This window comes from Tursiops truncatus, chromosome 15 (genome assembly GCF_011762595.2).
Source record: "Tursiops truncatus isolate mTurTru1 chromosome 15, mTurTru1.mat.Y, whole genome shotgun sequence".
NCBI classification, from domain to species: Eukaryota; Metazoa; Chordata; class Mammalia; order Artiodactyla; family Delphinidae; genus Tursiops; species Tursiops truncatus.
In genome coordinates, this window is record NC_047048.1 from 20,244,643 (window position 1) to 20,271,980 (window position 27,338).

At 40.6% G+C, this 27,338-nt stretch overlaps 1 protein-coding gene across 18 annotated transcripts; it reads left to right on the top strand.

Moving 5' to 3' along the window:
• The first annotated feature begins 33 nt into the window (after nucleotides 1-33).
• On the top strand, nucleotides 34-24,394 carry PALB2 (partner and localizer of BRCA2). Of its 18 annotated transcripts, XM_019921982.3 has the most exons (13): nucleotides 36-251; nucleotides 2,268-2,327; nucleotides 2,465-2,567; nucleotides 4,955-6,424; nucleotides 8,330-9,153; nucleotides 9,514-9,585; nucleotides 11,309-11,470; nucleotides 12,603-12,688; nucleotides 13,163-13,324; nucleotides 14,747-14,863; nucleotides 18,861-18,948; nucleotides 21,370-21,518; nucleotides 23,890-24,394. In XM_019921982.3, the coding sequence occupies exons 1-13, from the start codon at nucleotides 177-179 to the stop codon at nucleotides 24,098-24,100; spliced, it is 3,579 nt and encodes a 1,192-aa protein (XP_019777541.1). In that variant the 5' UTR covers nucleotides 36-176; the 3' UTR covers nucleotides 24,101-24,394. The 18 variants fall into 18 exon arrangements, 17 of the variants coding, with proteins under 17 accessions (XP_073648309.1, XP_019777541.1, XP_033695308.1 ...); XM_073792203.1 differs by lacking the exon at nucleotides 23,890-24,394 and adding an exon at nucleotides 19,811-20,063 and having other exon boundaries at nucleotides 79-2,327; nucleotides 21,370-21,486; XM_019921981.3 differs by having other exon boundaries at nucleotides 89-2,327.
• Nucleotides 24,395-27,338: the final 2,944 nt, after the last annotated feature.

Here is a 27,338-nt window from a genome sequence, read left to right on the forward strand (position 1 = left end):
CGCGTGCGCAGGCCGAGTGGCGGATGTAATTGGAAGGGGTGATTGGTGCACCCAGCCCGCGTGGGCCGGCTGACCGTGGTTTGACTGGATCCCGGGCACCCCGTACCTTCCCCGGGAGCCTCGGGGCCTAGGGCCAGCCGGGCTCCTCGTAACCGCAGGCCCGGGGCCAGCGACAGATGCTCTTTTTGTTGGCCGCCGGCCAGATGGAAGAGCCTCCTGGGAAGCCCCTCAGCTGTGAGGAGAAGGAAAAGGTGCCGGGGATGCGGGAAGGGTTGACTCAGAACTTTGACCCCCTTTCCCAGGATTTGAGGCCTGTCTTTGTTTCCTCCACTATCAGAGGGCGGCAGTGACCTCTCACCCACTTCCCTGGACTGAGGGGGCACAGGAAGTGAAAGTGTGGGAGAGCCCTGTGCTCCCGTGGTGGCGTTTGAAGAACGAAGTTTCTTTACAGCAGAAATGCAAAAGTACAAAATGTAAAACTGTAGATAAAGCTAAAGTTCGCTTTGACACCCTCCCCCGCCCACCTTGCACACTCTCAATCTTGGCTTCTCCCACCCCACCCCCTTAAGTAAATCTCTTAAGAATCTGGATTTCAGACCTTTTTGTGCACCTGTGTGTGTGTGTGTGTGTGTGTGCGCGCGCGCGTGTGCGCGTGTTGAACGGGCGGTGGGGGTGTGGAGGGGTGCAGTTGTGTTCTTTAACCACCAAAAAGTAATACGTTTTTTTGGAAAGGTGAATGTTCGTAAATGGTATGATCCGGATGGTTCTGCAACTTCCGTTTTCCTTCTTCGTGTTTAACATCCACATTAGTCCATGTTTACCTACCTTATTATTTATTTATTTTTTTGCGGTACGCGGGCCTCTCACTGCCGTGACCTCTCCCGTTGCGGAGCACAGGCTCCGGACACGCAGGCCCAGCGGCCATGGCTCACGGGTCCAGCCGCTCCGCGGCATGTGGGATCTTCCCGGACCGGGGCACGAACCCGTGTCCCCTGCATCGGCAGGCGGACTCTCAACCACTGCGCCACCAGGGAAGCCCACCTACCTTATTTTTAAAAGTTTTTTATAGTATCCAGCAGCGTGGAAGTGCCGCCTTTTCTTTACATATTACTCTGTCGAGAGCCTTTTAGGTTGTTTGCAGCTTTTCTTTGTACGACAGTGCTGCTCTGAATATCCTTATACATGACACCTTGTACGTGGGCCGGCGAATGTTAACTCGAATGCATCTTGGGCTGGCTCTTCCAAGCATCGTGCTGAAACTCTTCATTCACAATAACTCATCAGTCCTCTTATCCCATTCTGCCTTGCGGTGGGGGTGACAGAGGTCATTTACAAGTCAACAAGCTAATTCCCAGACGTTGATAAGAACGGTGATAAGTAGGAAGCTGTGAGAAGCAGTCTAGGTGTGAACCATGCCGTTTATGAATTGTGTCATCTTGGACGAATTGCTTTCCCTATGATCTTCCCAAAGCTAGCTCTTTCCTCCTTCAGGTCTGGGCTCAAATGGTAGTCCTCAGAAATGCCTTCCTCACCACTGTCTCTAAAGTAGTCCATTCTTCTGTAGCCCAGACACTCTCACATCACCCTGTTTGTCTAGGTATTGATGACCATGTGAAATCATCTCACCTGTTTATTTGTTTCCTTGTTTATTATCTGTACCCCTCACTATGTGTAAGCTGCCTGGGAGCAGGGGTCTTGACCACTCTGTATACCTAGCCCCTGGAACTGGAACTGACACACGGTAGGTATCAGTTATGGTTCTAGGTGCTGGAGATACCTGGACCAATGACTGATTCATTAGTCGAATGACTGTCTGAGGATGACAGCCCCTGCTACCTTCAGGGATCTCACAGTGAGATGGGAGGAAACAGAAGCAAACAGACAATCTGTGTAATAAGTACTGTGATAAAGCAAGCACAGAGGAGAGATGGAATGCCTAACTTGGATTTGGAGAAGGACCTAGAAGTTTACCCCAGGGAAATAAAAATCTAAGCTGAGTCTTGAGAAATCAGTAGGAATTAGCAAAGTGAGTTGGGGAGGAAATGCTCCAGGTGATAGGAACAACTTATGCAGAGATGCTGAGATGTTGTAGAGCTTGATGTTCTGTGAGAACTGAAAGTAGAATGAGTCAGTGCCGCTTCCTCCACTGCCTCTAGATGAGGGGCCAGCTGGGCGCCGCATGCTTGTGTCTGATAGGCACTGCATCCCTTCTCTCTGATGCCTCCTTTCTACCTGCTCAGTTTTGTTTGGTGTTTTTCTTCTTCCAGTTGAAGGAAAAATTAGCATTCTTGAAAAGGGAATACAGCAAGACACTGGCCCGCCTTCAGGTAAGTGAATCTTATTCTCTCAAATTGGTATTGTGGTACAAAGAATATAAAAACAGCTCTTCGTTGAATAAAGCTTTTAACCAAAATTTATTTCTTTTTTGTAAAATTGTTTCGTGAGCTGCTTTTGTTTTCTCTAGCGTGCCCAGAGAGCTGAGAAGTTTAAGAATTCCATTAAGAGAACAGTAGAAGGACAAGATTCCTCGCTCCAGCAGGAAGTTTCAACGCAGCTAACTGACACAGGTAAAGCGAGCCCATTCACTTATACTTGCTTTATTATTTATTTCCCAGGTAAACTTGGCTGTGGTTCTTTTTCTCACGGTCAGAAGATAAGCAGTAGCAGTAGAGTCTTTAAAGTGTACAATTCAGTGGTTCTTTGTATATTCAAAAAATTGTATAATCTAGTCACTATCTAATTACAGAACATTTTCACCACCCCTAAAAGAAACCCTGTGCCCATCCTACCGTTAACCCCTGGGCAACTATTAACCTACTTTTTGTCCCTGTGGGTTTTCCTATCCTGGACATTGCATATAAATGGAACCATAAAATATGTGGCCTTTTGTGACTATCTTTCACTTAGCATAAAGTTTTCAACTGTCATCCATCCATCTATACATTCATCTAAGCATGCATCAGTACTTCATTCCTTTTTGCAGCTGAATAATATTCCATTATATAGATGTACCATAATTTGTATATTCATTTGTCAGTTAATAGACATTTGGGTTGTTGCTACTTTTTGGCTATTATGAATTTTGGCCATTATGCTGCTATGAACATTCATGTACAAGTGTTTATGTGGACATATATTTTCAGTTCCTTCAGGTATGTACCTAGGCGTGGAATTTCTAGGTCATACGATAATTCTATGTTTAACTTTTTTGAGGAGCTGCCAAACTGTTTTCTACAGTGGCTGTACCATTTTACATTCCCACTGCAATGCACAAGGGTTCCAGTCTCTCCACATCCTTGCTAATACGTGTAATTTTCTATTTTTAAGATTATAACCATTCTGGTAGATATGAAGTGGTATCTAATTGTGGTTTTGATTTGCATTTCCTAGTGACTAATGATGTTGAACATCTTTTTGTGTGCTTGTTGACCATTTGTATATCTTCTTCAGAGAAATATCTCTTCGAGTCCTTGCCGATATTTTAATTAGGCATTTGTCTTTTTATTGGTGAGTTGTAAGGGTTCTTCATATATTCTAGTTATTAGACCCTTATCAGATACATGATTTGTAAATATTTTCTCCCATTCTGTGAGCAGTAAACTGTATTTCAGTTGGATTGCATATTTAGTTGCTCTTTTCCTCTCTTAACTTTTAGCGATTATATTTATTGCTTAAATATTGGAAAGATGACTTTTTTTTTTTTTTTTTTTGCGGTACGCGGGCCTCTCACTGCTGTGGCCTCTCCCGTTGTGGAGCACAGGTTCTGGACACGCAGGCTCAGCGGCCATGGCCCACGGGCCCAGCTGCTCCACGGCACGAACCCATGTCCCCTGCATCGGCAGGTGGACTCTCAACCACTGCACCACCAGGGAAGCCCGGAAAGATGATTTTTTTAAATTATATATGCACAAAGAAAAAAGTCTGACTGGGAACATTTTAATAAAAAACAATAATCATTTCTTATGTTAGAAGTCAGGTAATTTATAATCATAAAATTGGAAGCTAATGAAGTAGAAAAGTGGTATGAGGGGCTTCTCTGGTGGTCTAGTGGTTAAGACTCCTTGCTTCCAATGCAGGGAGCATGGGTTCAATCCCCGGTCAGGGAACTGAGATACCAGATGCCGTGCAGTGCGGCAAAAAAAAAAGAACAGAAAAGTGATGTGAAAATTACTTTAGTCAAAAAAAGACATGGGGCTTCCCTGGTGGTCCCTTGTAGGGACTCCCCTGGCGGTCCAGTGGTTAAGACACCACGCTTCCACTGCAGCAGGTACAGGTTTGATCACTGGTCAGGGAACTAGGATCCTGTGTGCTGCACGGCCCAAAAAAAAAAAAAAAGGAATAATACTATATTGTATACTTGAAATTTGCTAAGAGAGCTGACCATAAGTGTTCTCATGACACACAAAAAATTGTAACTATATGAAATGATGGATATGTTAGCTTGATTTAGCAACATTTCACAATATATACATATACCAAAACATCACATTAAATATGTACAATATTTATTTGTCAGTTGTACTTCAATGAAGCTGGAAGACAAAACTAAGAGAAAAGATGATTGCAATAAATCTTTTCGGGCTTCCCTGGTGGCGCGGTGGTTGAGAGTCTGCCTGCCGATGCAGGGGACATGGGTTCGTGCCCCGGTCCGGGAAGATCCCACATGCCGCGGAGCAGCTGGGCCCGTGAGCCATGGCCGCTGAGCCTGCGCGTCCGGAGCCTGTGCTCCTCAATGGGAGAGGCCACAACAGTGAGAGGCCCGCGTACCGCAGAAAGAAAAACAAAAAACAAACAAAAAAAACCTTGAACTTTGATCTGTCTGAATGAAATAGCATTGACTCTCTTTTAAATAAATGTTTTGTAGTATTTATATGTAATATTTAAAAATAAATATGGGGTAGTTTTTATGTCATTTTACAAGGAAAATATTAACTATGTAATTTTTTGTCCTCAGAACCTAAAAATAAAGTATCTCCTTGTGACACGTTGCAAATCAACACCCACGTCGATAAAGAAACTGGAGAAAAGACACCTATCACACTTGACCTTGAGCCTGAGTCCTTTAGCCCTGGACGAATCCCAGCAGAAGGATCACGCATACAAAGATCAGACGATATCCAAGAACATTTTCCGTACGGGGTCAGTGGCCCTGATGGTAAGAAAAGGCAGAGTAAGCTGCTAGGGAGAAGAAAGAAACAGGAGAGAACATTTATTTCACAGGAGAGAGAGTCTTTCTTTGACATTGATTCGCTCATACTCTCTGGAAAAAGACTAAAGGAACAGGAAGAAATCAATAGAGAAAATCCTAAGACACCTGTAACTGAGATAAGAACTTACCCGTCAAGTCCTAAGTCTGACATTCCCGATTCTCCAGCACCAGTTACAGGAACTAATGTAGGGAGTGTATTAATTCTGCCAAACGCCAAACCGCAGAGAGATGTTGATGCACTCTTAAGAGGAAATAATTTCCCCAGGGTGACTACTCTTCCTTTGCATGTTCCATCAGTCAGCAGTAGTGGTCAGCACCTCGAGCATGAGCCTCCTAAAAGTAACTGTGAACTCACTACTCACAGTTTAGAAAACATTAGCCCTGCTTCGCCTGTAAACTTAGAGACACAAAACAAAAAAATGACTGTCTTTACAGATAACCCAGAGGTAAACAAAAGTATAAGTGCAAGTGACCAGCCACCTAGAAGTCCTAACTTGGAGGCAGGTAATTCATGTTCTATAAATGAACTCACCTATGATAACTTAGTGGCAAATGAAAACCAAAACTTAAAAGAACAAAATCACACAGAGATGTCTTTTAAATCTCCCAATAATGCTCTTGGTGGTAGAAACGAAAGTCGTCTGGAAAAAGAAGTTCCAAGTCAGTCTAAGAGTCTTAGCCTAGAAGTAATTTCTCCCGTTTCTACAGAAAATCAAACACATTCTTGCACAGTGCTTGAAGGCCTTCTATTTCCTGCAGAGTATTATGTTAGAACAACACGACGCATGTCAGATTGCCAGAGGAAAGTAGCCCTGGAGGCTGTAATACAAAGTCATTTGGATGTCAGAAAAAAGGGCTTTAAAAATAAAAATAAGGAATCTGCTAAAAAGTTAAACGTTTCCAATGAAGAAACTAACCAAAGTGAAATTAAGATGTCGCACACATACGCAGAACAACCAAGTTCAAAAAGTCCTCAGAAACTTCTCTCGTTAACTGAGGTCAACTCTCCCGCTGGCCCCACTAAAAATGACTTTTCTGGGAAGGCGGTTACCCAGCCATCTGGTAGAAAACGCAAAGGAAGAAGAAAGTCAGTCTGCACCCCTCTGTTAGATCACCATGAACTACTTTTGCCAACTTCTGGCACATCAGGTGTTAATAGGTCCAAGGAAGAAGTTGCCTTGCACAGAGATCAGAATGAAAAAGCAATTATTCATGGTAAGAAGAGAGGTAAAGGTAAATTGAGTTGTGGTTGATGGTGGTGGTAGCTAGCACTATGTACCTGGCACTTTCTAAATGTTGTACATACACTCACTGAATCATCACACCAACTGTACATGAGGTAGAATCTATTTTTATCTTCACTTTACAGATGAGGAAACTAAGGCAAGGAGATCAAAGTACTCTGTCTTTAAAATGACAGAGTCAGAATTCAACCCTAGCTGGATGGTGCCAGAGTTCACAAATACGGGTGAAAAAGTTGACACTTAGGAGGAAAATATATTGGATATTTACCTAAAATTAGTGTTTATTCAGGTACCATACAATCTTTTATCCATGGGGAGAAGTAACTAATATAGGAAATGTTTTTGAAATAAAATTAAATCTGTGTCAGAGTAAGAGTCCCCTGACAAACTCTTAGGGATGATTGTCTAGCAAAATGAAGTTGTTCTGAGCCACTTTTGGGGGTAAAATATCTAATACAGTCTCTCTGAGGTTTGTAGGACACAGATTTTGAAGGATATCAAGTGACATGTTATAATTTAAACTTCTTTATTCATTTACTCAGGAGTTATATCTGATAAGCTGAGCACAAAATCTAGATCATTCACTCCAGTTCTGTGTGAGAGCTCAGCAACTTTCTGTAAAGGGCCAGATACGAAGTATAGTCTTTGTGCTCCATCACAGCTACATGAGTATAGTGTGCAAGTAACAATAGACAATATGTAAATGTGGTCATCTCAATAAAATTTTATTTACACAGCAGGCAGCCAGCTGCTCTATACCACTGGACACAGGCTTTGGTCTATGAGCTACGATTCATTAATTAATTTAGAAATAATAATCATGACTTTCTTATCATCATATTTTAGGCCAACAAGAAAACAAAGGAATGGCAATATAGGGCAATCTAATAATAAATTTGAAATGTTCTTTTGTATACTTTGAAATAATCTGCTGTGATTTCAGTAACCTGCAGGTACATTAAAAAATTTTTTTTTCTTGTGGTGACCTTCACATAACATAAAGTTAATAACCTTTTTAAATTAAGTGAACAGTTAAGTGATGTTTAGTACATTCTCAGTGTTGTGTCACCATGACCGCTATCTAGTTCCAAAACACTTTCATCACCCCAAAGAGAAACCCCATACCCATTAAGCAGTGTCTTCCCATTTCCTCTCGTCAGTCCCTGGCAACCACCAATCTGTATTCTATCTCTGTGGACTTACTTATTTGGGGGTATCTCATATTAATGAAATTATACAATATGTGACGTTTTGTGTCTGGCCACTTTTACTTAGCTGGTTTTTGAGATATACCCACATTGTAGCTTGTATCAGTTTATGGCTGGATAATATTCAATTGTATACATGAACCACAGCTTTCTTATCTGTTTATTAGGTGTTGGATGCAGCTACACTTTGAGTGATACAGAATTCCTGTCGCTTTAAGTCTAGTAAATTACTCTTTGCTTGAAAAGGGGACTAAGTTTTCCTCAGTGAGAAGGGCCAGCATTTTGTAGACTGTACTCTGGTAGCCTGTTGGAATCATAGTTCTGGATCAGAAAGGACTTTAGAGATTCTTAGTCCAGTTCCCCTAGGAGGGACAAAGAAAATGAAGTGAATTGACTTGCCCAAGGTAACACAGGGAATCAGTGGCAGAGCTGGGACTCCACCCCCATCTCCCTTCTAGCTAGTGCTGTCAGCACCACATTGATTTTGCTCCTACAGGAGGAGCTGCTAGTTAACCACTAACCTATGGCTGATTTTTGAACTGTTCGCTGAGATTTCAGAGTCATGGGTGGGAAAAGTGATGAACTCTGCACTATATTGGAGTTTAGAATCTCACTCTTCGTTGGGAATTAATGTCTCTTGTTGGGTATTCTGTTGCTTTCTGTTTTAGAGAAGGAAGGTCATTGTCAAAAAGAGGACTCCCTTTCTTACAGTAATTACGTGTATTTATCTTTGGATGATGATGCTTTCAGTTCTCCAGTTCATAAGAGTGAAACGCTAAATTTAAAGCATCTGTCGCCTTTTCTCAAAATCACAGACTTCCAGTTACCTGATGAAGACTTTGGGCCTCTTAAGCTTGAAAAACTGAAGTCTTGCTCAGAAAAGCTGATGGAGCCTTTTGGATCAAAAATATATGGAGAGGGACATCTTAAAGGGGGAAATTGTGTTGCTGTGGAGCAACTGACCCCTAAACGAATCACTATAGAGAAGGAGGATGGGAAAGAGGAACGGATCATCCTGCCAGGAAAGGCACATCCTAAAATGCCAAACCAAAAAAGCCAGCCGCAGGAGAAGGGGCTTTCTTCATCCATTTTACTTTTCACTCCTGTAAATACTGTTGTATCTGATGATAATGACAGACCGACAGCAGAGCTATGCTCACCTGCTTTCCCCGTCTTAGGCTCTACTCCAGCTTTTGGCTCCCAAGCCCATGGAGAAAAGGTGTCTGCAGAGGTTGTTGGACAAGCTTGCTCTACACCCCAGCTTTCTCACTTAAAAGCCGCAGTCAGCCTTGCTAGTGACCATAAACAATTTTGGAGCAGCCCACCAAAATTGGATAGCAGCCTGCATGTGGCAGGAAGGGAAGGACAGCCTTCCCGTGACTGTGACTCTGGTCCGCAAGCAACAGCTCTACCCATCGAGTCATCAACCTACAAAGAAAATCAGCTCCGTGGAAACACGTGCCAGGAATTACGGAAACATTCCACTGAACAGGTACAGACTGCTTCCTTTGTGAAATTTTCTCCGAAGAAATGAAGTATCTTAGTGAATATGGACAGCGTGACCACCTTACACATCGGTTCCTCAGTGTTTGAGAATGTTTTAACATGTTTCTGTGATATGGCTTCACTATAAACATTAAGTTCATTCTGGGGAAATTAGGATTAATTAAAAAATATATATTTTTAAATATAAGGGATCCTGTTCTCTTTGTTATCAACGAAGCTGTTGCATTTGGAACTTTGCCGCTGTTACCATAGAAAATAAAACATAGGAAATAGTTTGATGAGTGAGTGATGCAGGCTGATATCATACATAAAGTATAAATTAATTATGTGACTTTTGTTTCCACAGACTGAAATAGCAGACGTTCCTGCTTGTGATAGCTTAAACCCAGGCACCCTACAATTGGTTTCAAAGTTAAAGGTCGGAAGACTGTTAACTTATAATATGTCTTGTGTCTTACATGTGAAAAATGTGATGAATTGATAGGAAAATGCGGAAGAATTTGATCATTAGAAAAACTTGATAGAATAGATTCAGAAAAACAGATTTAAATTCTTTGTTTTCCACAATATTTACCTGTGAATATATTTTGAGATCTTCTGAAGAAGTTTATATGTCAAGCTATTGCCAAGAACAACTTAACTCTCTGTATCTAAATTTTAAATCAGGTATTTTGACGGGTGGGGGGGGTCATTCATGACTCTCCTACCCAAATGATATAGTATTTCTAGAAGAATCACTTGTGGTGATTTGTAAGAAAATGGGTAGCAGTTCTAGGTTATGACATAATGAATGGTTAATTTTCATATGCTATGTGTTATATATGGTTCTGAGAAATATGAATTATAGTATTCCGTTAATGATATTTTGGTAAATCCAGAGAAGTGGATTAGACCCCTGTCCTGGTTAACTTTTTATACTTGAAGTAGGATGGTGTAGAGCAACGTTTTTCAATCTCAGTACTGTTGACATTTGGGGCTGGATAATTCTTTCTTGTAGGGGACTGGCCTGTGCATTGTATGGTATTTAGCAACAGCCCTGGTATCTACCAGTAACACCCCCTTCCCAGTACTGATGACCAACAGTGTCTCCAGATATTGCTAACTGTCCCCCAGGGGAGGGTTGCAAAATTGCCTCTAGTTGAGAACAACTGGTGTAGAAGAAAGAGCTTTAAATCCACATAAACTATTTCTCCGGATCACTGGCTGTGTGACGTGGGACAAATCATTTAGCCTCTGAGCCCCAGATTCCTTTTCTATAAAAAACACATAATGATACCTATGTTGTTTCAAAGCTATTCATGAATCAGTTTTAATAACTTAGTTTCTTAAAGGAATCAACCATTTCATTCGTATTTTCAAATTTGTAGGTAAAAAGTTATTTATTATTCTTATAGCTTTTTGGTCTGTGTATATGCAGTTAAGCCTCTCTCTTCTCACTCCCCATTTCTATATAAAAGTATTTTTTTCCTATATCAGACTTAAGAGGTTTGTCCATCCTATAGGTCTTCCAAAAAAACTGGGTTTTGGTTGTGTTGATTGTTAATTGAGTTTTTTGATTTCCTATTTCATTTTTTTTTCTGTTTTTATCCTTAGTAAGTCCTTCCTTCTGTTTATCATTGTGCGTATTTCATTGTTCTTTTACTAACTTCTTGAGTTGCTTGCTTACTTTGTAAATACCTTTATAATTATAGGTTTTTGTGTTTTTTTCTGTTTCGGGGGGTTGGGGCATACTGCTTTGGCCACCAGATTCTGCATGTTCGTTTAGAAATAATATGTTCTTTCAGTTTTGTTCCCTCTTCAACCCATGGGTGCTTCATCAGAATGTTTCATTTCCAAAGGTTCTTATGGAGCTAATTAATGTTCCAGTTAGTTCTTATGGTCTGTTTTTTTGTGGTTAAATCTGAATCTTTTCCAGTCTGGAGCTACATGTTTTTAAATCTATCATTGTAAGTGTGTATGGACAACTGTTGTAGTTCCGTAAGACCCACAAAGCTCTTTCTTTTGACCTGCATAAAATTTTAATTACATTTAGTTGGTATTTCATCTAATCCTTGTAATCCATTACTTTTCATACTTATTCTTTTTATTAAGCAGCCCCCAAGGATCCCTTTAACATAACTGTTGTTGCCATTCTGTGTTAGAATCCTTCAGGTTCCTGTTCTGTGGATGTGAGTGCCATGTGGTGGGAAATAGCTGGTTTCAAAGAACGGTGTATCATAACTGCTTGTGAATACGTAGTTTCTCTTTGGAAACCTCTGGATACTTGGCAGTGGGAAAAAATTTATTCCTGGCACTTCGCAGAGGTAAGTCAGAATATTATAGCTGAAAGAGATCTTTCCAATCATTTGCATGGTAATATAGATGTGCAGCTTACCAAAAATATGGGATCTATGACTATGCAAGACAGAGCAGAGATGCGGTTTTTCCCCAACATTTTATTATGAAAATATTCAAGCATACAGAAAAGTGGTGCAGGGGGCACCCATATACCCAGCATCTAGTCTCAACAATTAACACTGTGCTTTATTTGCTTTATCATATATTTATCCAGAGATGCATTTTTATGCTAGATCTGCTGGAGGAGCTTGGAATTTCATATCTATTCTGACTTCTAAACTTGCTGATACCTCTGTTCCTTACCTCTCACCAAAATGTTATTTCTGCTTTTTTTTCTGTATATACTTTCTTCTGTCCTTGTCTACCTTTGTACGTATCTTACATGGTTGCAATCTTAGTGTGCCTAAAATTTTTAAGCCTGCCTTTTCTTACCATATAAACATGTTTCCTGGTTTCTACATATTCTTCATACTTAATTATTTATTTATTTTGAATTTTATTTTTCCAGCTTTATTGAGGTATAGTTGACAAATAAAATTGTAATATATTTAAAGTGTACATTTGTGATGTACACATGTGATGATTTGATATACATACACACTGTGAAAGGATTCCTATAATCAAGTTAATCGACACATCTATCACCTCACAGTTTCCTTTTTTTTTTCTTGGCGAGAATGCTTAAGATTTACTACTGTCTTGGCAGATTTCATTCTTGTTCTCCAGTATACCCCGGCTTCTAGCACTGTGCTTTGCAGAGTGTTGCTCAATAAATATTCATTCAGTGAATAAACTTACTTTAAATGGCTACAGATTGTTCCATTCATCCACATACCAGAATTTATTTAATTATTCTCCCATTGCTAGAGCATAGATTGTGTTAACTAAATGCCACAGTAAACACCATTATGCACATAGCTTATCTGGATTTAAGCTTATAAAAAGAGGGTGTTTGCTGAACGTTTTCACATTTGTTCAGATGTTGGAAACTATCCTGGTATAATGACACTAGAAAGGAATGTGACAAATTTTGGAAAATTTAGATTAATTAAAGATGAAACAACCAAATATAATTTTTGGCTGTTTTGTTTTATTTAGGTCCCAGTATTACAGATAGTTCTAGTGCCTGATGTTTGTAACCTTGTGTGTGTGGCTTTGGGAAACTTGGAAATCAGAGAAATCAGGTATGTAATTCTCAAGGAGTATTCTTTTCTTTCCCTTGATCTTTCTCAGCTTGTTTTTTTTTTTTTTTTTTTTTGCGGTACGCGGGCCTCTCACTGTTGTGGCCTCTCCTGTTGCGGAGCACAGGCTCCAGACGCGCAGGCCCAGCGGCCATGGCTCACGGGCTCAGCCACTCCGTGGCATGTGGGATCTTCCCAGACCGGGGCACGAACCCGTGTCCCCTGCATCGGCAGGCGGACTCTCAACCACTGCGCCACCAGGGAAGCCCCTCAGCTTGTTTTGAGCACAAGTTATAACCTAGTCTTGAGTCTTGAAAGAATCTAAATTTAGTCTAAAGAGAGATTTGTTAAAAAACAAACAAACAAAACTATCAATGACATCCCTAACTGAAGTTTCCTTTTAAGGTTTGAACCTAGTTCTTTAATATTAAAGACTTACTCCTGACTTCTCTGCATTTTTCCTTATATTTGGTTTAGGGCACTACTTTGTTCTCCTGATGGTAAAAGTGAAAAGCAAGTGCTGCTGAGTTCTGGAAATATAAAAGCTGTGCTTGGCCTGACAAAGAGGAGGCTAGTCAGTAGCAGTGGGACCCTTTGTGATCAACAAGTAGAAATCATGACGTTTGCAGAAGATGGAGGGTAAGAAAAGCATTGGTTGATTTTAACTATTAGATCAAGAATGATTTTATCACAGGGTTTCAGAGAAAGTTGAATCAGTAGCATCTTGTTTTCTCTGCTATATGTGTAGTATAGCAGGTTCTGCCTTAATACTGGGCTATAACATAGAAGCAGTTCAGAGGAATGGAGCCAGACATGGCAGGGAAGAAGGCAGTGGAGCAGAGAGGCTCAGCAAGTGTAGTTTGTTCTTCAGTCTCCCTTGACATCTCTGTGTATCCTTTAAGTATTACAAATACCTCAAGATCCTATACCCTTTTCTGGTTTCACAAACTCAGTTTCCATTGCTTCAGGTACCATCTGGATGCTGGCTACTTGCAAACATATATTTCTAACTCTGAGCTCTTTCTCAACCTCTAGACCTGCATGCCTATTTGTTAGACATCTCGTGGTTACCTCAAATTCAACATGCTAAAAATGGAACTCATAGCATCCTCTATGTCTGTTATACACTCGTTACACTTTATTGTGATTTTTTAAAAATTTATTTTATTTATTTATTTTTAGCTGTGTTGGGTCTTTGTTGCTGTGCGTGGGCTTTCTCTAGTGGCGGCGAGTGGGGGCTACCCTTTGTTGCGGTGCACGGGCTTCTCATTGCGGTGGCTTCTCTTGTTGCAGAGCATGGGTTCTAGGCACACGGGCTTCAGTAGTTGTGGCTCACAGGCTCAGTAGTTGTGGCTCGCGGGCTCTAGAGCGCAGGCTCAGTAGTTGTGGCACACGGGTTTAGTTGCTCCGAGGCATGTGGGATCTTCCGGACCAGGGCTCAAACCCGTGTCCCCTTCATTGGCAGGCAGATTCTTAACCACTGCGCCACCAGGGAAGCCCTATTGTAATTATTTATTTGTCTTTCCTAATAACGGAGGGCATGGACCTTGTTTGTCTTATTTAATCCATGACCTGTTGCAGTAAAATAAGCAAGAGATAAATAATTGTTTGCTTAAATTAGGAAAGCATTAGTGGAGATGGGGAGAAACAGATGGATTTGAGAGAGATGAGATGATAAAGTCATTAGGACTTGGTGATTGAGTAAATAGAGAGGAAGGACACAAGGATAAAGTCCATGTTTCTGGGTTGCTCACTTGGGTGGGTGGTGGAACGGTTAGTTGAGATAGCAATGCAGAAAGAAACACAAGGTTTAAAGAGAGAGCTGGTGAGTTTAATTTTGGATATGATGAATTTGAGGTGCTTGCAATATATCCAGGTAGGTAATATGAAAGTAATAAATGTTCATTGTAGAAAGTTTAGAATACATGTGTTTTTTGGCTGAAATTTTTTTTCTGGCATTAGGTTAGTGTTTATTATGCATAGTTCAATAATAATGTAGAAGGGCTGCTTAGAAACTGCTTTGGTAGAAAGTGCTGATTTTTAATACTGTTTTTAATGCAGAAGCAAAGAAAAACAGTTTTTGATGCACCCTGAAGAGACTATACTAACTTTTGCTGAGGTTCAAGGGATGCAGGAAGCTCTGCTTGGTACCACTGTAATGAACAACATTGTTATTTGGTAAGCTTTCCCTCAAGGGCCTCAGTTTCCTCATCTGTAATATAAGGATTTACCTCTAATTTCACAGGGTTATTAAGATTAAATAAGAGAGTCTGTAAATATGATTGTGTTTTTGTTTGTTTACTATCAAATGCTATATACTTGTCTTAACAAGATTAATTCAGACAGTCCAAGCAGACAATTTTAAAATAAATGAAATTTTTTTTTGTTGACAAAAATCTACTGCTGGGAGTTCCCTGGTGGCCTAGTGATTAGGATTTGGCGCTTTCACTGCAGAGACCCGGGTTTGATCCCTGGTCAGGGAACTAGCCCACGTGCCTCGCCGCACGGCCAAAATAAAAAAAAAAAAAAAAAAAAAAAAAAAAAAATTGCTTCCAGTTAATGGCTGAGTAGCTTTCTCAGACTAATTCTCCTACTTAAAATACCTATGAACTCTGCACAAAATATAAAAATCAACTATCTGAAAGCACTAGAGAGCAAGAAAAAAAGAAATATGCTGGAGGAAGTTCAATACTTAGAAGAAGGAAATGTCACTGGGCGAATCTCCTGTTCAGCGGGCAGGCCCCAGTCTGCACACTCAGTTATTAAGAGCCTGATAGAAAATGTTCTGTCCTGCTGGCTTAAAGGACTGAAGGATAGAGATCAAGGTAACTACAGCAGCTAGAAAGCGAGAAAGAAAAATCCCAAAAAGTAGAGAACCAGAGAAGGAGCCCTAAACTCTGGCTATATTCTCTACCTAAATATCTGGCTGACCTTTAAACTGCATGTATGCAGGACAGACTTGAAGCAGCCCAGGTAAAGCAAAAAGAACTGAACCGGGTTTTCGGCATTTGGAATTTGAGTTTAGCCAATTTCACTGTTTACTAGGGGGAAAAAAATCAATATTTTTCAGAGGAACCTAACAGAATGTAGAGTTTATGTGATGTGTCATTCATAATGTCTAGAATACTATCCAGAATTACTAGATGTATAAAACATGATTTCAAGATTCAAATTAACACATTTGTGGTAGGGTAACTGAAGTCGAAGAGTCCCCAGCCACCTCTCTTTCCTGACCGTGGAAGAGAACCACACCCGGCCACAGGCATTTGTAAGGTTAATTTGTAGTAGGAGAAGAAGTTGATTTTTTTTTTTTTCTCAGAAGGCTTCTCCATTAACTATTCCCTTGGGGCCAGAATGGGTCTTGGTGAAAGAAAGTTAAGATATTAGTGTCACTGCTACCTGCCTGTGCTGCATTTTCCAGTCCTAACCCTCTAGGAATAAACGAGGAAAGCATGACCCCTGAGAGAAACTTTGTCCCCTCCCCACCAGGGAGCCTCTGGAATTTGACCATGACCTAATCTGCCAGAAGACTTTGTTTTCAGATGTCCTGCTGTCTTCAAGGAGCAGGTTTCCACTTCAGGCACTTTCCTCAGGGTTTCCACACATAGGTCTTGTTTGAGAACAGTGTTCTTAATAAAACTTGTTTTTTCTATTCTTTTTGCTCTTTCTGTAGTCTGGACTTTCATTGTTTGGCTCCTATACTATTTATATAATCTAGTAATTGGTCTCCTTGCCATCAATCAATATTCAACCTCCACATCATTTTTCTTGTTGTTGTTGTTTTTTTGCGGTACGTGGGCCTCTCACTGTGTGGCCTCTCCCGTTGCGGAGCACAGGCTCCGGACGCGCAGGCTCAGCGGCCATGGCTCACGGGCCCAGCCGCTCCGCGGCATGTGGGATCTTCCCGGACCGGGGCACAAACCCGCGTCCCCTGCATCGGCAGGCAGACTCTCAACCACTGCGCCACCAGGGAAGCCCCCAGATCATCTTTTATACTATTACTTTATAAATACTCATCCTCGCAGTCCTCCTACCTCCCGCCGCCAAAAATAAAACCTTCAATGGGGGCCCATTTTGCTTTTTGCAGCTTTCATTTCCCTTATGCTTCACAAAAATTCCTCTCCACCTGTTCCCTATTCCTTCACTCCCTTTTTTCATTCCATCCTTCAGTTCCCCCCTTCTAATAATAATAGCCTTTGGCATTTCATAGATAAGGGATCACAGTGGAATTTGAGGCTAGGAAGGGACCTCTCTACTTAACCTGTAAGTATCAGTTTAAATTCTAAGTTTAAGGTTGCCTTAAGTTGCCTTAAGTTCTGTTGTAGCACCTCAACCCTCATTGATGTTTTCCTCTCTGAGTTCATATTGCCCTTATTTTTAACTTAGCATATACTACCTTGTATTATGAAAGTCCTTGAAGATAGGTACTGTATCTTATATCTATTCTCAGTGTCTGTCTTAGCTCCTTGCTTAGAGTAGTTACTCATAGATGTCTATCAAAATCTATCATTTACCTTTTGGGCTCTGTATAACTTTACATTTACATATAGTAGTTGTTCACTTTCCCTATTGACCTGATATGTTAGATGTCTAAAGTGATTCATGTTATAATCAAGGTTCAGTGGTCCTTTTTGAAACTATTGCTGAAGGTCTAAATATTTAATCTTGATCAAGCTATATTAACAGAGCACCCATCTTTCAATTATTTACTAGGTATTTGAATCTCTACTTATGTACCATTCTCTGTGAGAGATGCAGATATGAATCAGATATGAATTTTGGTCCCAAGCCCCCTAAAATCTAGTAGGGAAATAAGATTGCTTTGCAATTCAAAGTATATAATTCCTTTACAATTTACATAAGGTCAAAGTGATAGAGATTTAAACAAAGTGCTTTGGGATTTGGGGAAAACGCAGTTACTAAATACGGAACTTGTACTAACCTTTGTAAGGAATAAACCATTCTGATGTTCTTTATATGAGGAAAACCTTGCATAAGTACATGAGAATTTAGTTTTCTTTCTTCAGTTTTTATACATAGTACCTGGTGCATAGAAACTTCAGAAGTATTTGTTGAATGAATATATTATACCCTATTACAGTATATATTAAATAAAAAATGAGGCCTATGGATAGTACTATAGGGAATTGGAGGAGAGGAGATTTCTGTGGACTGGTGCAGACTGGGAGGAGTGATGGAATCTAAATTGAGCTCATACAGCTGGGAGGGGATGGGACATAATCTAGGCCTTAAGGAATAGATGGGCATTGTCAATAACAGGGATGAGAATTAGTCAGTAATGGGGAGCGCGTTGGGAGGGATAGCTTGAACAAGGATATAGAGCCAGGAATATGCACAATATTTTGTCCAGACAATGAGAAGCTTTCAAGTAAGGGAGCAGTGAGTAATATAGTGTTGCAGCGCTGGATTCACGAGGGTTATAAGTACCATGAAAAAGAATTCGGACTTTATCTTGTGGCTAATGGGGAGCCAATTGAAAGTTTCTCACCAGTAGAGTCACATGGTAGAACAGTTAATCAGTGTCACAAATCCTCAATAAAGCTAAGGAGTGGTTCCAACAAACTTTATTTTTTTCTTCTTTGTATTCACCCTCTCCTGTCTTCCTTTTTCCATTTTTTATCCCATCTCAGTCCATTTTCTCTCCATTGTCTTGGACTAGCCACATTATCTTTTCTCTCCATTATCTTGGTCTAGCTCTAGTATAAACATATATTATAGAGACATAATTCTAAGTCTATTTTAGGTGTAGTCTCTCCCCTAACCAAATTTGGTTTCCTGACCATTGTCTTCCATGGAAAATATAGGCATAACAAGAAGAGTGATAAAATCCTAATAATAGAGCTATGCCATGTGCCTAATTTCAATACAAGTAAAATGAGATAATGGAAAACTTTTCTCATGGAATGTGAAAAGATTTATCCCTCGTGGCATAGCAGATTCGATCTAAAGCTAAACTATTAAATTACACTGTTGGCAAAGTTAAACTATAGTTTTATTTTTAGCTAAATTGGTGGCTAAACAAAACTAAGGTGCCGTGTCTCTTAGTTTTTCCCTTGGTCACCTCCTAAAGGATTCTGTGATAAATAAGAGAACATTATGTCAAAACCAATTTGCTGGAAGAATATTACAACTTATTTATTTTTTTGTGTCCAAGGAATTTAAAAACTGGTCAACTCCTGAAAAAGATGCACATTGGTGATTCCTACCAAGCTTCAGTCTGTCACAAAGCTTATTCTGAAATGGTAAGTAATGATCTGCTGGGACCACTTTGTGTGTTACTGTTGGCCTCACTGAGTGAGAGCAATAACTTAGTAAGTAGTAATTACCTGGCCCTTCCTGGTGCCTATTTTTTTTTCAAAATTGGATAGCAGTGTTTGTTCTTTCTTAAAATTTATCAGTGAGAATAAGTGATGGCACAATATGACTGGGTAAAATTTCTGGCTGTATGACTTAAGGGCAAACCTTGATTTCCAGCTGTGAATTTGTACCTGGAGATAGTAGGCCTATTATCAGACCTGGCTCCCAACCACATTGCCATAAATGATTTATGATGTGAATGAATGCCTTTAGGAAGGATGATTAAGTGGTCCTAGACATGTTTTTCTCTGAGGCTTTAGGATTCTCATATAGAACTCAACACAGCTTCTTAGCCATTGCATTAATAGACTTGGCTTACAGTCCAGTGTTAACATCTGAACAGGGTGAAGGTATTTGTCCAGGAGTCAGGGATAACTGTCTGAGTATCCACTGTTGATCCATGAGCAGAGGCAGAAGCAGCCAGCTCAGAGCTGTGTGGAGACTGACTGGCCCAGCCGCAGTGGCAGCTCTGTGAGCATCAGCACCCAGAAGCTCTGAACACAAAGGATGCATCTTTCCCTAGTCTAGCAGCATCTGTGGAAATGAACTCAAAAGTTGTGTGATCTTAGGGACTTCCCTAGAGGCCCATTGGTTGAAACTCCATGCTTCCACTGCAGGGGGCATGAGTTCAATCCCTGGTCAGGGAACTAAGATCCCGTATGCCACAAAGAAAATGTTGTGTGATCTTAGATAATCTATCACATTATCTTGGGGCTAACTTTTTTTTTTTTTTTTTGGGGTACGCAGGCCTCTCACTGCTGTGGCCTCTCCCGTTGCGGAGCACAGGCTCTGGACACGCAGGCTCAGCGGCCATGGCTCACGGGCCCAGCCGCTCCGCGGCATGTGGGATCTTCCCGGACCGGGGCACGAACCTGTGTCCCCTGCATCGGCAGGTGGACTCTCAACCACTGCGCCACCAGGGAAGCCCAGGGGCTAACTTTTTTCATCTTAAAATAAGAGGGTTGAATTTATTTCTGGAATGCTTAAATATACCTACTAGGTATTTAAATAATTTTACATTTTTGTTATTACAACATTAATACCTATTTGATATTAAAACATTTAACACAGAAATGTATAAGATAGGAAGTAAAATTTCTCCATGAAGCCAACCTCCAGAAATAATAGTTAATAGTTCAGTACAGAAATCAGCAAACGTTTTCTGTAAAGTGCCCAGGTGGTAACTATTTTCAGCTTTGCAGGCCATGTGGTCTCTGTTGCAGCTACTCTGCTCTGCCACTACAGCCCCAAGTCAGCAGAGGTAATACATAAACAAATCATGTGGCTTTGTTCCAATAAAACGTTTTGGACAATAAAACTTTGAGACTTGGATTTCATATAATTTTCATGTGGCACAAAACGTTCTTCCTCTTTTTTCCAACCATTTCAAAATGCAGAAATCATTCTTAGCTCATGAGCCATGCAAAGATAGGCATTGAGCCAGATTTGACCTGTAGGCCACGGTTTGCCAACCCCTAGTTAAGTGTATAGCATGTAACATTTTTTGACTCTTGGTTGTTTTTTAATTATAAAGGTAATTCATTCTCATTATAAGAATTCAGTCATTCTATTGATAGAAATGGATGAATTAGAAATGAATGTTATTAATCTTAAGATGGCCCTATAATTAATTTTCCCTATTTTACCCCCCAAAATAACTACTTTCAACGTACAACGTACATATATATGTGTATATACATGTATGTGTGACATATATTTTCACACACAATAATGTTATTATTAGAACATGTAATTTTAAAGCCAGGAGAGGTCTGTACCACATTCTCCCACAGAAACAACTATAGGTGATGGTGTCTTTTCTTGGTCGTTTTTACTCTATAAATAAACAGGCTATTGCAGACTGGCCTGAAAATGCAGCCACCACTTAAAAGGTTGTTTTTATGAGAAAATGTCTTCTGAAGTTTCAAAAACCAACTTACAGATGAACATTTCTAGTCTGAGGACTCCCTCCATGTGTTTATATGCCCTTTTTTCTTATGCCAGCATTTTCCCAAAGAGATGGCATGAGATGTTAGTAGGCTGTAAAGTGGAGGAAGCTGATAAGTCAGCTAGTCATGCCTGCAAAGACTGGCTGTAAAGTCATGGGGAGCCCTCTGCTGGAGAAGCCAGAAGTCCAGCTCAGGGATACCCTCACAGTTCTGCCTGGGAAAGAGTGAGCCAGGGATTAAATTCTGGAAATTTAAGAGCCTGTTGACCTGTAATTCTTTAGTTTTGTCTCTGCCAGTGCTTTTTTCCCCACATACTCTTGATGATTTACTTGGTTATTAATTTTTCTCCTAAATCAGGGGCTCCTGTTTGTTGTTCTGAGTCACCCTTGTGCCAAAGAGAGCAAGTTGTTGGGAAGCCCTGTGTTTCAGCTGATTGTGATTAACCCAAAGACGACCCTGAGTGTGGGCGTGATGCTCTACTGCCTTCCTCAAGGGCAGGCTGGAAGGCAAGTGTGTTATTGCCGTTTAATGAGTATGACATTTTAAGAAGCATTTGTGCAAATACAGAAACCAGATATTTTTGTGTCACTAACATGAATGGAAACATGACATACTACAGATCATAGTAAAGAACGTTAACAAGTGGGATGGGCTTCCCTGGTGGCGCGGTGGTTGAGAGTCCGCCTGCCGATGCAGGGGACACGGGTTCGTGCCCCAGTCCGGGAAGATCCCACATGCCGTGGAGCGGTTGGGCCCGTGAGCCATGGCCGCTGAGCCTGTGCATCCGGAGCCTGTGCTCCACAACGGGAGAGGCCACAACAGTGAGAGGCCCACGTACCACCAAAAAAAAAAAAAAAGAAGTGGGATGAAGTATGAAGTTTAGTAGATCTGAGTCAAACCTCAGATTCCCTACATCCTATGATCCCCACTTGTATGGCACTGGATAGGTATTTTATGTGTTTTCATGCCCTGTTTTTTCCCATACCAAAAACATTTCAAATACAAAGTAATTAATATTCTCTACAAAAAACTTACTATAATTTATGTTCTTTTCATGAAACCTAAATTAAGGAAGTTTTAAATGTACAAAGACACCTTTACTTTGAAATCTTGACTGAATCTCTGTCATGGAGGCAGTTGATATTTATCTTTTGATAAATATTTGTCTGTTGACTGATGAGAAGATCTATTTCCCAATGCCACAGTTACTGTCATCCCAACAGTTTTCTGAGCTATGTAAAGCTCTGAAGTAGTGCTGATATTAGGCGAACCGAGCAACATCTGAAGGTGTCATTTATAAAGACTGCCTTTATTAATGTTTGAAAATAGACCTGGTAAATCAGGATGACAAAGTTTAGCTTTAGTAACTCACAAGGGTAAGGAACCTTGATAGTTACAATGTATATTTCTATGTTTCTTTGGATCTTGTGCAAAGCTTGCAAGATCATGGCATGTTCTAAAAGTCTCTCTCCCTATGTACTTAGCCAGCTGTGGCATTTCTGCAAATGCTCTTAGGTCAACAAGAACCTCAGAACTCTCATCTGCAATATATGCTTGCATAATACTTGTTTTCTTGGATATGAAGAGAGAACCATAGTCATTGGCCTAGAAATTGAGGATACAGATAACTACCTGGTCAAACATTTCCTTTGTCACTTTTCAAACCCATTTGTTTAGTAAATCTTGAAAGCCTATTTGGTGCCAATCCTGTAGGAAGCACTACTATTTCTAATCTCATGGAAGTTAGAAGAGAAACCTAGTGAGCTCGAGTTTTTGAGCACAAGCCACTTGTTCTCCTTGCTTGGCCTTTGCAATAAGCCTTTTTCTGTTCAAAAAAGAAACAACTAGTGACTGCTCTTCAGGGCACACAATGCCATGAGGCTTGCACTTTTGGGGAGCACAAAGGATGGAAAGGCACCTTAATTGGCAGTGGAGGGTTGGGGAGAGACTGTCAAGGAAAACTTGATGGATTTTCAAAAGAAGGGCTAGGAATCAGCTATACAAAGTTGGGTGCGAGCCAGAGATAAAATATATCATTCAGTTCACTCACAATATTCACTGAGGGCTGACTGTGTACCAGGCTCTGTGCAAGGTGCTGGTGATATGGCAGTAAGGAATAATCATTAATTTTTATTAAGCACTTCCTGTGTGTTAGGTACTGTGCTAAGCTTTTTATATCAACTGTTTCATTAAACTTCACAACAATCCTATGAAGTAGGTACTCATATCATCATATCCCTGTTTTACTGATGAAGTGGAATGACTTGCCAGGGTTGCACATCTCTTACTTTGTTAGAATTCAAACCCCGGTAGCTGACTGCAGAGCCCTGTCTTAAAAAGACAACCAGATTTGTTTTATGATGTTTACATTTTTGTGGGACCAAACACGGAAATAGGAGAATCTCCCATAGTGAGGAGTGCTGTGAAGATAAACAGAGGTGCTGCGATAGAGAGGGAGCAGAGTGTATGTGTGTGTGCGCTCTCAGATCTCTGAGTAGGTATGACCTTTCTACGGAGGTGGCAGGCCTGAATGATGACCAAAGCCCAGCCAGGTTAAGCTCTCGGGTTAGAGCTGCCAAGGAGAGGGAAGAGCAAAAGCGAAGACAATTAGGTGAGACGGAGCTCAGCTGGTTTGAGGAGTGGGAGGCAGGCCCCTGTGAGCTGGTGTGCAGGGGATACAGAGGTGCATCAGAGAGACAGGCAGGGTCTCTAGTGATTATAGCCAGCAGTCCTGGATTGCAAACACAGGCATTCCTATTTCCAGGTAATTTTGTTCTTCCTGAGAGCATGGTTTGGGCCTGTTTTTTTCATGTTTTTTTCTGTTTGTCTGTTTTTTTGATATGTGGTCTGAATTGTCTTTTCTCTGCTTGCTGTTAGGTTCCTGGAAGGTGACGTGAAAGATCATTTTGCAGCAGCAGTATTAACTTCTGGAACCATTGCCATTTGGGACTTACTCCTAGGTCATTGCACTGCTCTCCTTCCACCTGTCTCTGACCAGAACTGGTCTTTTGTTAAATGGTCAGGTGCAGATTCTCATTTGCTGGCTGGACAAAAAGATGGAAATATATTTGTATACCGCTACTACTGAGTTAGGGTAAGGTTGAAACACCGTGTTCTGGATATTTTCGGCCTCTTAGTACTTTTTGGAGTTGTTACTATAAAGGAGACTATTTGAAAGTCATTTAAAATAATTACCTGTATTCATTCAGACAGACTTTTCACTCCGTTGGCAGGGGCCCTACTAATCTTGAATGTTCATTTATACTTATTTGGGAGAAACGGATTTTAGGTTGATTTTTGTAATTCCTCACATTTGCACATTTGCTTTTAAAGGTGTATCTACATAAAGCTTCAAATGTTAATAAATATTTATTTTGATACATCCTGTTTGGCATATTTTTTCCTATCCTATAAAGACCATTTTCAGAAACAAGAACTAATTATTTTACAACTAGAATATTTAGTCAATGATGCTTGCATAGTAAAAGTAAATTTCAGTTAACTCAGTATACTAATACGCAATTACTTTTTATGCTACTTACAATACTTTATTTTCACATATCTGCCTATTGAAACGCTAATTTAGAAATGCTGTTGTGCTTTTTCATTCTCACGTGCACCCTTGATACCAGTGCCTGCATTTTCACAAGTCACTTGGAGTCAACAACACAGCTTTACTGAGTACATCATCTTCACCTTTGCCTAAGTGGTTTGAGAGACGGCAGTTTTTAAAGTCCTAATCTGGTGGTATCATTGGAAACTTCATCCCAATCGACAAGTATTTATTTGCTTAACTTTCTTGAGTATATTAAGAGTATGTATTCATGATCTACATAAGGTAACTATTTGCACCATTACTTCTCTTTTAAAGATACCTTTTTATGCTATTACTGTAGTGGGTTTCGCTAACTTCATTACTACCCTTTAATACATTTGAATAAAAGATTTAATTTTCTCTCCTATACTAATTCTTTTCTCACTGTCTCTAACCTCAAATGAGTTAATACTTTGCAAGCACATCATAGATAATAGATGGACTTTCACAAAGATTTAATTTACTCAGGAACCCTGGGAAACATGTTATCTTGATTTTAAGAGGTAAGAAAACTGAGTAGATCTAAGTTAGTAACATTAGAACAAACACTGAGTATGTACTTGACATAGTAGGTGTGAAAATGATTGCCGTGAGGCCCCCACCCCTCAGAAGTGCACAGGTTAGTGATTTAATTTAAATACTGTGTTTTAAATTGAAAGGGTGTGTTCAGAGTTCGGCTGTGGAAGCTTAAATGGGCAAGCACAACACAGGGGGTTCAAGAAAAGCTTCATGAAGAATGACAACTTAGCTGAGTCTTGCAAGGTGAGGAGGTCAGAGCAGAAGCGAAGGATATTCCAGGCAGCAAGGACGGTATGGTGTGAACTACAAACAACTCAGGTTACCAGATGATTATGCCACGGGGAATGGACTCAGGAAGCTAGAAAGGTAGCCAGGGAGCTTGTGAGGCATGTTAACAAACCTGGACTTTATGCTGCAGGTGAAGGGGCTGTTGAAGGGTTTGAGGAGTGAGGCGATAAGGTCCCACTGTAGCCACAGTGAATAATGGATTTATGGAGGCCAAGAGTAGAGGCAGGGAGACGCCCAGAAGGGCCTGACCTGTGGCAGGGGCAGTGGGAATGAAACAGCTGAATCAGAGAGAGATTTAGGGGGTAAAGAAGCAGGAGGACTAAGTGAATGCATGATTAGGCAGCAGGTGAAGGAGTCTTCAGTTTCTGTCTTACTGGGGTGATGGTGTCAGCAATTGAAATAAGGAACACACAAGGGGGAATGAACTGATCTGAGTGCTTATAGATCATCTGGCAATAGGCAATTGGATCTAGGACTGTGAAGCTCAGAGAAGAGGCCAGGTTGGATGCAGGTAGCAATTAAAACCTCTGGAGTGAATCAATTCTGAAAACTTGTATGTTTAAAGTCAAGAATGGGTCAAGGACAGACCCCCAGAATCAATGTTTAAATGATGAACGGAGGAAATAAAGCCATGAAGAAGGCAGGAAAGGAATGGCCAGAGAAGTTGTGTCTATTGGATTAAATTAAGATGCATTGGTGAGGTTTATGAAAAGTTTTAGTGCTGGGGGTGGGAGGTCAAGTAAATCTAGATTTCAGTGGATTAAAGGGTGAATAGGACAAATTACTTACAAAACAGAAATAGAGTCATAGATGTAGAAAACAAACTTACGGTTACCAAGGGGGAAAGGAGGCGGGGAGGGATAAATTGGGAGATTAGGATTGACCTATATACACTGCTATATACTAAATAGATAACTAATGGGGACCTACTGTATAGCACAGGGAACTCTACTCAATACCTAGTAATGACCTATTTGGGAAAAGAATCTAAACTGATTCACTTTGCTGTACAGCAGAAACTAATACAATATTGTAAACCAACTATACTCCAATAAAAATTAATTTAAAAAAAGTGAATAGGAAGTGGGGAATTAAAGACCGAAAGAGCAGATTATTCCTTTAAGAAGGTTGACTATGAAAGGAAGGAGGAATGGTGATATTAAAGATACATCAAAGGCTACTGGAGGAGGTCTCTGGCCTTGTTTTTAGGCTAGGAGAAACTTTGGCATGTTTATGGGCTCAAGGGAAAGAGCCAGAAGCAAAGGAGAGGTTGAAGATGTAGGGTAGAAGAGAGGACTGGTGGTACAAGGTCCCAGGGGGAACAGGAAGGGATGTGACAGTAGTGCAAATGCGCTGGGAGGAGGGAGGGATGACTGGTGGGCTGGTGGGGTGATGTGTGCAAGAAGCTGACATAGTTTATGCTTACACATCCTTTGATGGCAGTGCTACTGAAAAGCACCAGCGCTCTCCCATAAATCTTCCCCAGCTGCTAAGGACTTGATCTCAACCTTAATAATGAACCTTTTCCCCTACAGCCCATCTAGGTTGACATTTTCTCTTTATGTGTTTGCTGAAGGGAAAAGTAGCTCTCCCAAAATATGTCATTTCAAAAGAGGTGATTTATTATGTTTGACCAAAAGAATTAAATGTTATCCAGAAATACAGAGAGGTTATGGGAAGAGAGGGTTCCAAACATGAACTTGGTAGGCTATCAAGCTCTTCCTGAGTGCTCCTTCTGAGACCATCATAGATCTGGCCCATGGGTCTGCCACAGAGCATGGCCAGGAAGGTGTAATCAGAGGCTTTTGTGTCACTGGTGACTTAAGCAGATCTTATCGGCCCTAATCCTTGGACTCCAGTCAGATTTTTGGCACCAGTTTTCTGCAGAAATGGAAGGCTGCTACTTGAGGTGGAGCTTGGCCGT

Bases quoted from the DNA above. Each gene is read 5' to 3' on its own strand.
- PALB2 (XM_019921981.3), top strand. From the start codon at position 2,157: ATGAGGGGCCAGCTGGGCGCCGCATGCTTGTGTCTGATAGGCACTGCA. The intron at 12,689-13,162 runs GTATGTAATTCT...TATTTGGTTTAG, and splicing joins TTGGAAATCAGAGAAATCAG to GGCACTACTTTGTTCTCCTG. The intron at 18,949-21,369 runs GTAAGTAATGAT...CTCCTAAATCAG, and splicing joins ACAAAGCTTATTCTGAAATG to GGGCTCCTGTTTGTTGTTCT.